The 14,078-nt window shown below is 40.0% G+C and overlaps 1 protein-coding gene across 1 annotated transcript in view; it reads right to left on the reverse strand.

The window, feature by feature from the left end:
* The window catches only part of pou2f1b (POU class 2 homeobox 1b), a 156,378-nt gene that overhangs the window by 18,380 nt on the left and 123,920 nt on the right, over window positions 1-14,078 (reverse strand). The window contains exons 5-13 of the mRNA XM_063005372.1: window positions 12,716-12,724; window positions 7,986-8,106; window positions 7,828-7,919; window positions 7,477-7,650; window positions 4,914-5,055; window positions 4,446-4,591; window positions 3,924-4,103; window positions 1,750-1,858; window positions 1,329-1,671 (exon numbers count right to left, since the gene is read on the reverse strand). Coding sequence (XP_062861442.1) covers window positions 1,329-1,671; window positions 1,750-1,858; window positions 3,924-4,103; window positions 4,446-4,591; window positions 4,914-5,055; window positions 7,477-7,650; window positions 7,828-7,919; window positions 7,986-8,106; window positions 12,716-12,724 — 1,316 coding nt within the window. The remainder of the gene's footprint in view (window positions 1-1,328; window positions 1,672-1,749; window positions 1,859-3,923; window positions 4,104-4,445; window positions 4,592-4,913; window positions 5,056-7,476; window positions 7,651-7,827; window positions 7,920-7,985; window positions 8,107-12,715; window positions 12,725-14,078) is intronic.

Below are 14,078 nucleotides of genomic sequence, written 5' to 3' on the forward strand. Positions count from 1 at the left end.
TTAGACATTCTATCACCTTTTTTCTTGTAGCCAATACCAGGATCTCGTTTTAGCAGCTCATAAGTGTTAGTGTCTCTAGTAACAAGTAACAACATCAGTTTCTCATGATAGTCTGTCTGGTTTAACAGAACAGTACATCAGCAGGAAGTATGATGATGTTATTGTCCTTACTAAGTGTAGTCAGTGCATACCTCTCGTCTCTGCTGATGTTGGATGGCGGTGGCTTTGCATTACTAAGCCAGGCTGACACTTTGATCCGCAACTGTTCAGCTTCCAGATCAGGGATGTTTTTGTTGCAGATTGCTGAATCCGTGGCTGACATCGATTGTGAAGTTAGTTTGTCTCACCCGTTCATTCAGTAGCTGGTTCTGTGCCTTTTGAATGATCTTGCTAGCTCGGTGACCCTTGACAGAAGATCAAGGGGGGGGGGGGGGGGGGGGGGGGTACATCTCTCACCATCTTACAACGCCGTGATAGGAGCTATACCCCAATCATATGTGAAAGGCATTAATTAATGGTCATTGTCATTTGCATATAATGATCACCGGTTTCATTGTTATGCAATGGGGGTGGGGGAGGGGGTGATCGGTCATTATGCAAATCAACTGCATATAAAGTTTGGGGTAGTCACCACCAGCTCAGACTGAAGAAGTCACTTGGATGAGTGACAAAATGTATCTCTACAACAAACTTGTGTCCAGATGAACTTTGTGGATTTGTGTACCTGGATAATTGAGCATGCATCAAGAGATCCCTCAGATAACCTTGAACCAGGCTTGATTCCAAAACAGTCTTTATTTTTGATGTTCTTTGTTGCCGGATTGGCTAGATTTTAGAAAGTCCTCTGCTTCTGCAACCGAGTTAAGTCTCAATTTGCCACCATTTTGCGATGAAATAAACAGCCTAACAGGAAACTGTAACACGGGCCTATGGCCCGCTTCATACAGCCTCCTAAACACTTAGCGATATTTAGGACGCTGCTTAAGCACTTCGGGAGCATAGTCCTCGCAGATGGCAATGGGGTGACCACGGAACTGTAATTTACCTCTCCTGGAGCATGCCTCATGGATGATATTCTCCTTTACTTGAAAATAGTGAAGTCTAATGATGACGGCCTTTCTGCCTTTCACCCTGTTAATAGTTTCTCCATACCATGACTGTGCTTTGCTTTTAAACAATGTGTTTCATTGGCAGCGCTTTGAAAAGTTCAGTGGCAAACTAGGCCAAAGTTTAGACCACATGCATTTGGCCCTATAGCATATTTACCAAAAACTGGAGGTAATAGGAGCACAATATATAGGACCAAACATACAGATAAAGCCACATACCTTGGAGTGAACTGTGAGGAGGTCATGAGGCTCGGGTTAAGGCCTGCAGCTGCTGCCATGGCAGCAATGTTGGCACTGGTGGGTAGCTGAGCAGCTCCTTGCAGTGCAGCGGAAAGGCCAGGTGCTGCCACCATCACCTGACCTGTAGTTAGCGTGTTAGCCAGTGTTAAGGGTGCCTGGGTGACTGTTCCTGTCTGCTCCTGAGCCAATCCAGACTCAGCCGACAAGGCCTGAGGTGCACTGGGTAAGAGGCTTAGCGAGGGTGATGATGTTGCTGCAGTCACAGAGGGCACTGTAGAAATTACAGATGCAGTGTTGGTGGTTGCTGAGCCTACAGTGGTTCCTTAAAAAGTAACAGAACAGTAAACATGCTAATCATACTAAATTCATGGATGCACTGTACAACCAAAGAACAGCTTACCAGCGAGGCTAATGCTGGAGACACCTGTGTTTGTAAGAGGCAAAGCATGATTTGCAGTTAGTGTAGTTGAGGTGCTACTGGTCACAAGACCAGTGGCTGTGGTAGGCACCTGAATAAAATGAAGACACTGAGCTTTAGTCCTAAGATAAAAAAATTTTTTTTTTTACTTTAAAACATGGTTATTTATAACACATTGGTTAAGCAGGCACTGCAAAATGAGTCTCCAGTTTGTTTCCTCTACACTTCATCTTTTTATGGAGAGCAGGTAAAGTTCCTGCTTGTACAATTGCAAGAAACATTCTGAAACAGTGTGGCTTCACAGTAAGAGAGTGCAGGTGCTAGATACAATGCAGTCCAGGCCTTCTTTTAATGAAAAAATTTGTCATTATAAAGAAAAATGTAGAACAACAGATCTTCAGAAACCTGAACTGCTGAGCAGCATAAATATCAGATCAAGCAAGGATGGAAGAAATCCACTTTTACTACTGGTGTACTAACTACAACAATTGGTTTTGTAAATTCCCAAACAATGACACTGTTTAACTGTTGTTAAAAGGTAGGTACTCAGGTGTCTAATGTGGTACGCCCAACACCACCGAGCTCTCAAGTTTTAGTTGTGCGATCATGAGCTAACAGCTCACTGCATGCATAAGGGCTGGTTTGATATTGACAGTGCAAAAGCTTTAGGCAAAAGCTTTAGGCAGGTGTGGTAAAAATACTGCAAAGTAAGAATGCTTAATAAGTAAATTCTTAATAAGAATGCAAAGTAAGAAAGTGTTAATAGTTTATTTTGTCAGTTATTGCAAAGTGAATAAATAAATAAATAAATAAATAAATAAATAAATAAATTAAATAAATAAATAAATAAATAAATAAATAAATAAATAAATAAATAAATAAATAAATAAATAAATAAATGATTTTTAACTGAGTCTTTTACTTGCAAGAAACCTCCATCATGCTTCACTGTTGCCTGCAGACACTCATTTTTGTATTGCTCTCAAGCCATTTTTGGTAAACAAACTGCCCTTCTGTTACACACAAATATTTAAATTATTTTGACTCATCACTTATGAGAACCTTCCATGTTGAAGGTATGGCTGTCTGGCCACAATTCTTCCATGAAGACCATTTCTCCAAACAGTAAATAGGTGTAGCTGAGTGCTACTGGTTTTTGTCAGTTCTGAGCTGGTGGCACGATCTGAGCATGTGTCTTTCATCTGCTCAAAGTTTTCTTGGCTGATCACTACGTCTACAGACCTCTGACATAAACTGGCTGAGGAAGAGCCAAACTCTGCTACAAAAGTGAGGTTGTGGAGAACAGTTTTATTGTCAAATGTTGTACACCATGGCACGACCGAGCACAGCAAAAAGACCTAAGGTAGTTAAACTGCATCAGCAAGGTCTCTCACAGGCAACGATTTTGACGCAGACTGGGGTTCCAAGATGTGCTGTTAAAGGTCTTTTGAAGAAGCACAAAGAAACGAGCAAAGTTGAGGACCGTAGACACAGTGGTTGGCGAAGGAAACGTACAGTAGATGAAAGACAGAAGGAAGTTTGTTTGCAGAGGGGCTGGAGAGCGGTACAATAACAATGTCGGCAACAGTGAGGCATGGTGGAGTTTCCTTGCAAGTTAGGGGCTGCATTTGAGCAAATAGAGTTGGGGATTTGAGGATTAATGGTGTCCAAAATGCTGAGAAATACAGGTTGACTGGCTTCAAATTTATTCTACAGCAGGACAACGGCCCCAAACATACAGCCAATATCATTAACAACTATCTTAAGTGTAAAGAAGAACAAGGAGTCCAGAAAGTGATGATATGGCCCACACAGAGCCCTGATCTTAATATTATCAAAGTATGTCTGGAATTACAGAAGGATTTGAACAAAACTTCATCCACAGAAGATTTGTGGTTAGTTCTCCAAAATGTTTGGAACAGCCTCCCTGCAAAGTTCCTTCAAAAACTGTGTGCAAGTGTACACAGAAAAATCTATGCTGTTTTGAAAGCAAAGGGTGGTTACACCAAATATTAATTTAATTTAGATTTCTCTTTTGTTCATTCATTTTGCATGTTAATTAGTTTGAATCATTTCAGTTCATCATTAAAACTATTGTCAAAAAGTGATTGGCAAATGAAGCATTTGTGAAAAAATTAAATGTAGATTCAGTGTACCAGGGGTGTGGAAGAGGTGAAGATTGCTTTAATGGGTGTGCTGATGGCACTGCCACTGCTGGGCGGGTTGATCCTCTTCTCCTTCTGCCGGCGATTGCAGAACCACACGCGAATCACCTCCTTCTCCATGTTCAGCTGGTCAGCAATCAGTGTGATTTCCTCAGAGGTAGGTTTTTGGTTCTGCTTAAAGAGGACAAAACCATCATAGATGCATTTTAACATTAGACAGTCATGACAATTTCTTTGACACTGAAAAGTTAAAGTTTCTACTTAACATCAAACTAGTGTCAAAAACTAAAAATGTACTTTTTGTACACTGATAAAAACACTGAGGCAAAACTGCTGAACTGATCATTAAGTGATAGATTAATTTGGGATTTTATACTATATTTATTATTAATTAAAAGTTAATTAAAAAAACATGTGTCTATAATTTCTCTAAATATGAGAAGTATTGCATCTTGCTATGAGGTCAAGGCTAGTTTTAAAGTACATTGATCTGATGTACGTGATATTGCTTACCTCTAAAAAGCTATTTTCTAAGGCCACTCTAATGTTGGTCTCAATGCTGGTTCTTTTTTTGCGACGACGGTTTAGTCCTTCCATGCCCAGCCCAGGGGAGCCAAGAGAGCTGGGGATAGACAAGGCTTGGTCTGAAGTCTGGTTCTCTGCACACACAGTGTGTACAAACACACACACACAGACAGGTATAAATATCTGAGACCACCTTTACCTCATGCAATTTTCACTCTTAATAAATAGCATTTTTTTAAAATTAAACTTCTGATGAATTGTTAGTTCAACATTCTTACAAAATCTAGACACACAGCCAGTGAAGTCATAAAACTGACTATTGTTTATTTAAAAAACCTTACCTATTAGCAAGACTGCCTGTTGTGACAGGATTCTGCTTAACACCCCATTTAGAATTAATTTAATGTTAACCTGGTTCATTTAGGGGGAAGAAAAAAGGCCAGAATAGAGACTTACCTGCATCACTGAGCCACTTCTCCAACAAAGGCTTCAGCTTGCACATGTTTTTAAAGCTTAGGTTTAAAGCCTCAAAGCGAGAGATGGTGGTTTGGCTGAAATCATTTCCATATAGCTTTCCCATTGCAAGGCCAACATCCCCCTTTTACAAACAAAGGAGGAGAATTATAGATATTCTAGATTTTCATTCCATTTCTAAGATACAGTTAAAGTAGTACTAAAGAAAAAAAAATCCATTAAACTATGATAACTACTTTGTTGGCTGGTTGGCTGAGTTAAAAAAAAAATTCATTAAAGTATTCAGAACTTTCATCCAATACTTTGTCCAATACTACTTTTTCAAAATATATGGTGATTGTCTGTGAACTGCAGTCCTCAGGTTTTTCCAGATATGTTCACTGGGGTCTAAGTCTGGTCTCCAGTGATGTTTTTAGTTTGTTCAGGTCATTGTTGGATTGAAATGTAAACCTTTGCCCAGTCTGCGATGATGGCAGAGATGGTTTAACAGGTTCTTTTATTTCTGCACAGGACTTTTGCACATGGCCTACTAGTGACAGGTTGTACCTCCTAGAAACATGTAGTTTCAGATGTTGTTTCATATTTTATCTATAATCTATGTCCTGTCAAAATTTGTCAGTTCCTTTGATTTAAGACTAGGTTTTTTTTTTTACTGACAATGCATTGTAAATTGTAATTTGTATGGGCCAGTTATGCGCTTTTCATTTCAATTCAAATTTAAATTCCAACAGGTGAAGTTTTAGACACAAAGCTAATTAAAGCAAAAGGATGCACCTGGTCCCAATTTAAAGTGCCAGCGCAAAGGGTCTGAACACTTGTCAACAGAAATGATCAGTTTTGGACTTTTTAATTAATTCTAAATACCCCAAACATTTTTTTTGTCATAATAGTTAAGTAAGTGTAGACTGATGGGTAAAAAATAATATCAATGTAAAATCAAATCCACAACACAAAGTTTGCAATAACTCAAAGGATCTGAATACTGTCAGTTATAGCCAGTGCCACACAGCTTCTCGATTCTGGGGACCTAGGTTCAAACATGAAGGGTTGGTTTCCCAGACAGGGATTAAAGCTAGTCCAGGACTACAATTTGCTTTAAATGGAGAATCTCCATTCAAAATGCTGTGTAGTCTAGGACTAGGCTTAATCCCTGTTTGTGAAACCCTGAGTGTGCTGTTTTTTGCCCACCTCTCAAAAATATGCAGCTCATGGTCATGTGTCTGTGGGAATTTGTTTTCTTTAAATCAAAACAGCATTTAGAGTTTTAGACACTGACTATAAGGCCTGGCATTTAATTTAGGCAGATGCTATTTGCACCCCTGGTGTAAGCAGCAAAGTGTACAATTTGCACCCTGGTGTAAACAGCAATTTATACTATTTACACCCAGGTGTAAATATCACAAGATTACAAATAATTTTGCTATTTTTTATATTATTTTCAGATTGTATTATTTACATTATACATTATCTACACTCAGGTGTAAAATAGCAATATATACTGACATGCCAAAAGTGTAAATGTAAATGTAAAAAAAGTCTTGGTACAGGAACTAGTATCATCTTAGGTACTCCTTTAGCCTGGCTAAGTGCAGCAGGCATTGGTTCCACAAGTGGACGGAAATATCTGGAGGGGTGTTGACCCGTGCCATCTGGATAGCCACCCACAGGTCAGTATTTGTAGGTGCAGGATCTCTGGTCCCTCTATGACATATTCCCAGTACATGTGACACTGGGACCCACCACCCGTCTGGTACCCACAATCTTGCCTCACTCAAACTCCATTAATTTGCATCGCCTTGCCATGAGCACACTGGCCAGTGGTCAGCCTTACTTACAAGATAATACCTCACAACTTGGGCATTCCCAAGTCGTCCCCAGGTAACGCCACTTCATGATCAATTTACTGCTATCTCTTGACCTTTAGCATGTCCATGTATAGTGTTTATATACTGGTGTGAAACTGAAAAATATACAACCTGAAGCAAACAGCAATTTATACATCCATGTGTAAACAGTTTCTGTTAAGCTGCTTTGTGACTATGAGGCTTGTCACACATAAAAAAAAGTACATTTAAATTAGCAGTGGTGACACTGATAATTCCAAAGAGCTTTTGTTGGAAGTGTTCAAACTTTCAAAGTGGCGCTTTTTCTGCAACTCCGCCCTACAGCAGAGCAGTCGTTGGTAGACATGCGCAGTTGAGTTTGTTTGCTCTTTTCTTTTTGGGGTACAAATAGCTGTACTGTGTGGGGAATGCTATGTGTACCCGGGTGCAAATAGACACTCCGTTTAATTTATCCCAAAGGGGTTATGTGGGCTTAAAGTCAGGGTTCTGTGCAGGCCTGTGTTTCTTCACACCAAACTCATCCAACCATGTCTTTATAGACTTCATTTTGTACACACGAGCCCAATCATGCTTGATCAGAAAAGGGTCTTTTCCAAACTGTTGCCACTACGTTGGGAGCTGTAACAACTAAATTGAATAATTAGATGGAGCGTCCACATACTTTTAGCCATTTAATGTATTCTAAACATATAGTGGGTTACCTGAGTGAAGCCCAGTTTGATTCTCCTTTGTTTGAAGGTCTTGGCAAACTGTTCTAGTTCCTCTAGGTCACTTGGCTCCTCCAGGCTGGGGGTGTCAATACGCTTTGGTGTTGTCTGGTTGTGAGGCAGGGTCTGAACTGGGGTAGCTGCTATCGTGCGAGTTGGCATCTCCGGCTAAACAGGAAGAAGAAAATATCAAGATGAGATCCTGAAGCCATATCTAACCTAGGTGCTAGTACATCTGGTTCAAACATGAGTCACCAATAAAACATTAAGGCTACACTGTTTCCTCATTAAAAAAACTTAATAAAGTAATTGTACTTATCTGTGGTATTCATATTCATTTCTGACCTGTGTGGCTAAAGTAATACTTGGCTGAGTCTGCAGGAGGTTGGCTTGACTTTGAGGTAGTTGAGTTAGAAGATTCTGGGCTTGCAAGAGACCTGTTAAAAAAGAAATCAGTAAAGCATTTTGTGTAGATGTCAAAGGTGAATATGTTAAATGCTTACTTTGCTGTGGCGTCTGTGAGATGATGAACTGTGGTGACTGCAGCTGGGCAGCAATGGAATGGCCAGGCTGTACCAGTACAAACTGCTGAAGGCTGAGATTTGACTGCAGCTGCTGCAACTGCTATGACACAGAGAGGAAATTCTACTTACTTGAAACTGAGCCAGATTGAGCCCATGGTTATACTTAATATGATAATCTGCACCTTATCATACCATGCCTCGTGATCACCTGCCTCGTGATCTCCACAAGACCTATTCAAGTGTTAAGTCCTGTACGTTGCAAGGTGGGACCTTCATGAATCAGACTTGTTTGTCTAGTACATTTCACAGATGTCATGAATAGGTGAACTTGCTCTGCAACAATGTTCAGGTAGGTGGTACATGTCAAAGTAATGTCAACATGAATGCCAGGATGGGTTTCCCAGCAAAACATTGCCCAGAGCATCAGTCCTCCACCAGCTTGCATTTTTCACATAGTGCAACCTTGTGCCATCTCTTCACATCCCAATGAAGTGACTGACATACGTCCACATGATGTAAAGGAAGACGTAATTCATCAGACCAGACCACCTTCTTCCATTGTATGCACAGCAAGCTGCAAAGAACTTTGTTTTGAGCACCTCTCTTTATCAGCTAACGTTAACTTTTTCAGCAATTCGAGACCAGACAGACAAATTTTTCTTTGCTCACCACTGAAAAACATAATTAACAATTTGGCTGTTGTTAAAATGCTTTGCCTATTTTCCTGTTTCCAAAACAATAACTTCACAATAACTGTTTACTTGCTGCTTGTATATACCAGTCCTTGACTGGTGCCACTGTAACAAGACAATCACAGTTAGTTGTTAACTTGACTTGTCAGTTAACATTCATGGCACATAGGGTTCATAATTCCCTTGAAATGTTTCAGTCTATAGTCCCTGTGCAGTCCTTATGCTGTTCTGTTGGTCTTCAAACGTGTGTTTTCAAACAGTATTTGTGAGGAGTTTGAGAACTGTATTTGCTTTGGTTAAAAATGTATTTCATTGTATTAGGTATAACAGGTTTCTGACATTCTCAGAAGAATGTTGGGCAGTCTAATAAAATGTGTTAGAGGTAGGTGTTTGGCAGGGATTCTTCTTCTTTCCTTATTAGGTTGTGTTAAAAAGCTGTGTCAGATACCATTTATGCCAGAATCCCATGGTACCCAGCACATTGTTATGCTGCATTTGCAACTAGTGAGTCCCTGTTTATTGATTATTGCTAGAAGTTAAAAAAGGTCATTTAAATTATTTTCAGCTGACTCTCGATTTAAAAAGTAAGTGAGAGTTATGACTTGAGACTCACCCTCACTCACCCTTATAGTATGTGCATCAGTTCTGTGTACAAACTCATTTAGACAAAATATTTGAAAATAAATAATAAATACATATTTAAAATAATAAAAGGAAGCTGTTTTGTGTCTGTGGATTCCGACTACATTTCGAACTTCTCACATGTACGTAGATGTGTGTACAATGTTTTTTTTTCCAAAAACAATGACATGAATAAGCTTTAATAAACTGACTACATCTTTTTTTTTACATTACAATACATGTTAAGTTAGCATTTGTAATAAACTGTAAGCTACAACTTAAAATCTACATTTTAAACTGTAATCTCGATCTGCTCACAGTGTTTATGTTTATCTTACTGTTCTACAATACTGCCATTTTCACTATGCTTATTTTTGTTTTTATTAAACAATACACACAATGTATACTGCTCCTTTCATCAAACTCATTTTGACAGCTTTTAGGGCGGGGCTTCCAGGGGCATAGGTAAAAGGTCATGGGAAATATGTTATGAATGTAATTATGGTCAAAGGTCATGTCACTTGAGATGTTAGGCATATGGTTATTAAATTAAAAACAGATGTGACATCCAATAAATCTGTCAATAAATCCATCACATACAGTGTATCACAAAAGTGAGTACACCCCTCACATTTCTGCAGATATTTAAGTATATCTTTTCATGGGACAACACTGACAAAATGACACTTTGACACAATGAAAAGTAGTCTGTGTGCAGCTTATATAACAGTGTAAATTTATTCTTCCCTCAAAATAACTCAATATACAGCCATTAATGTCTAAACCACCGGCAACAAAAGCGAGTACACCCCTAAGAGACTACACCCCTAAATGTCCAAATTGAGCACTGCTTGTCATTTTCCCTCCAAAATGTCATGTGACTCGTTAGTGTTACTAGGTCTCAGGTGTGCATAGGGAGCAGGTGTGTTCAATTTAGTAGTACAGCTCTCACACTCTCTCATACTGGTCACTGAAAGTTCCAACATGGCACCTCATGGCAAAGAACTCTCTGAGGATCTTAAAAGACGAATTGTTGCGCTACATGAAGATGGCCAAGGCTACAAGAAGATTGCCAACACCCTGAAACTGAGCTGCAGCACAGCCAAGATCATCCAGCGTTTTAAAAGAGCAGGGTCCACTCAGAACAGACCTCGCGTTGGTCGTCCAAAGAAGCTGAGTGCACGTGCTCAGCGTCACATCCAACTGCTGTCTTTGAAAGATAGGCGCAGGAGTGCTGTCAGCATTGCTGCAGAGATTGAAAAGGTGGGGGGTCAGCCTGTCAGTGCTCAGACCATACGCCACACACTACATCAAATTGGTCTGCATGGCTGTCACCCCAGAAGGAAGCCTCTTCTGAAGTCTCTACACAAGAAAGCCCGCAAACAGTTTGCTGAAGATTTCATTGAGGGACTCGTTCTTTGCCATGAGGTGCCATGTTGGAACTTTCAGTGACCAGTATGAGAGAGTGTGAGAGCTGTACTACTAAATTGAACACACCTGCTCCCTATGCACACCTGAGACCTAGTAACACTAACGAGTCCCTCAATGAAACGAGAACATGAACTCCAATATGTACTGTGAAATACTAAAGCAGAGCATGATCCCCTCCCTCCGGAAACTGGGTCACAGGGCAGTGTTCCAGCATGATAATGACCCCAAACACACCTCTAAGACGACCACTGCTTTATTGAAGAGGCTGAGGGTAAAGGTGATGGACTGGCCAAGCATGTCTCCAGACCTAAACCCAATAGAACATCTTTGGGGCATCCTCAAGCGGAAGGTGGAGGAGCGCAAAGTCTCGAATATCCGCCAGCTCCGTGATGTCGTCATGGAGGAGTGGAAAAGCATTCCAGTGGCAACCTGTGAAGCTCTGGTAAACTCCATGCCCAGGAGAGTTAAGGCAGTTCTGGGAAATAATGGTGGCCACACAAAATATTGACACTTCAGGAACTTTCACTAAGGGGTGTACTCACTTTTGTTGCCGGTGGTTTAGACATTAATGGCTGTATATTGAGTTATTTTGAGGGAAGAATAAATTTACACTGTTATATAAGCTGCACACAGACTACTTTTCATTGTGTCAAAGTGTCATTTTGTCAGTGTTGTCCCATGAAAAGATATACTTAAATATCTGCAGAAATGTGAGGGGTGTACTCACTTTTGTGATACACTGTATATGTGAAAATGTGTCAAGGGGTTAAAAGTTATGTTACTTGAGATGTTAGACAATATTAAAAACATATGTGCACCTTGTGAGCCTCCAACTTTTATCCCCATTCTAATCTTGTCCAATTACCCTGATTGCATCCTCTATACTGATTCGACCCTTTTTGCCGTCGACTGAGGACGCCACTCAACTGACTTGCACCCCCTCCGGCACGCAGTCAGTACAGCCGGCATTGTTCACCTGCACATGCCGAGTTCATACACTGAGAGACACTGGCCACGGAGGGTCACACCCCCCTCAATGTTATTCCTCAGCTCTGTGCAGGCGCCGTCAGTCAACCAGCAGGGGCCGCAGTTGTACCAGTTATGAGGACTCTACCTCTAAGCCCCTGAACAACAGCCAAACGTTGTTCATACTGCCGCCCAACCCAGTTGGAAAGGTAGAGCTGAGTTTCGATACGATGCATCTAGAAACCCAACTCTGGTAAGCTAGCGTACTTTACCGCTGCGCCACCTGAGCGGCCGCAAGTAATGTAATGTTGACACCACAAACACACACACACAGTTTAAGTTAGTGTCTTAAAGTAAGCATCATTTGAATAATGCTAACTAAATATAAAACTTTATTTAAAATTAAATGTATAATAAAACAAATAAATGAGAAACTTTAGTTTTTCTTCACAGTCCAACACAAGCAATCAGATCCACACACGTTTAAACAACAGACCCCCACCCAACACCATAAACACGCATTACCTTTCACTTTCCAGCACTCAGACACATAAGAGACACATAAGTTAGTGACTTTATGTAAGTTCCAATTAATGCTAACTTATTATGAAACTATATTTAAAAAAATTAAACCAGATAAAACAATTTAACGTAGAATAAAACAAATAAATGAGAAACTTTAGGTTTTCTTTCCAGTCCAAAACAAGCAATCAGACCCACCCACCATCATAAACACATATTACCTTACACCTCCTAACAGACCCCCATCCAACACCATAAACACACATTACCTTCCACCACTCAGACACAAAAGCGATTTAGGTTAGTGTCTTAAAGTAAGCATGATTTGAATAATGCTAACTAAATATAAAACTATATTTAAAACTAAATGTATAATAAAGCAAATAAATTAGAAACTTTAGGTTTTTTTCTTCCCAGTCCAATACAAGCAATCAGATCCACACACGTTTAAACACATGCCCCCTACCCCTCCCACACACACAAATCCTGCCCACCCATCCCCATCTCACACACAAACGCACACACAGACCATCACGAATAAGGTAAAATTTAAGGTATAGTGCTGCTTCCTAAGTCTGAAGACATTTTTCACCTAGAGATTTTATTTTTGTGAATGACAAAATACATTACTGGGATTGCGCTGTCAAATTTAGTTTTATACAATGTGGATAAAGGTTCCACATACATTTTGTTATTAGCTTATTAACCTATAGAACTACACACTAGATAAATACTTAATCACAAAATGAAAAAGTTACCAAATACATTTTTCATACATGTATAACACATGTATAACTTTATAATACATCTATAGCCATATTGCTAATACACTGATTACACTTAAAACAATTACAACTTAAAATACTACTGAAATTTAGCTTGTTGCCCCCAAAACTTTTTGTAGTATTTAAGATGATTTTACTTGCTGTTTTTGCGTTAAAGTAGTTAGCTTGCTACACATTTGTACAGCGTTTTGTGTAAAAATAATATTATGTTAATCATTAAGCAGTTTAAGTTTTTTTTCCTAACTACACTTTCTTAAAGTGTTTCACCTGTGGTTATCAACAAATTTGTTTGAGTCTAATCATGTTGTAAGAAGGTGTGATGAGTGATGCTAATGAGGTGGCATGGTAGGTAATAAATGTACCCAAGTCATTGTTTTTTTGTTTTTTGTTTTGTTGTTCTTTTCTTGGTACAGGAAATATTTCACTCCTGCTATAGAATGGTGCATAAGATAAGATTATAATTTATTCCTTTAACATAAATTTAACATTAATGCTGGCACAATTAAACCTTTAACTTTAATCATATTCTTCACAACTCAGCAGTAGTACAATCCAAAGTATGAAAAGTCACACAGGATCACTTTTTAAAATGACAAAACTCTTAACTCAGTACATGCATGGCTGGATTACTGACCGGGCCAGTGGGGCCAGCGCCCAGGGGCCCTTGAGGTCAGGGGGCCCCGGGGGGGCCCTGGCCCAAAACATTTTGCGATGCCTATCAACATTTACAGTATGATACAATATATTTTTATTTCCGAGGGCCCTCCATTTTAAGGATCCTCTGACTATTAGGGACTTTGACCCCAGGGCCTCTTGGGGGCCCTAGCCATGCTTTTGGGGCCCCTAGCCATGCTTTTGGGCCCCTTATGAAAATGGATGAGGCGTTGTGGCACTGCTCTGACTTCGACTTCTGGCTATTAGGGGTCCTAGGAAAGAGGGGGGCATATTTTTTAGAGGGCCCTGGTTATGAGAGCCCTTACCAGGGGGCCCTAGAGAAGAGCAGGGCATACCATTAGAGGGCCCTTGATCACGAGGGCCCCTGCTATGGGGCCCTT

The sequence above is a fragment of the Trichomycterus rosablanca genome, chromosome 12, assembly GCF_030014385.1.
Source record: "Trichomycterus rosablanca isolate fTriRos1 chromosome 12, fTriRos1.hap1, whole genome shotgun sequence".
Lineage (NCBI taxonomy): Eukaryota > Metazoa > Chordata > Actinopteri > Siluriformes > Trichomycteridae > Trichomycterus > Trichomycterus rosablanca.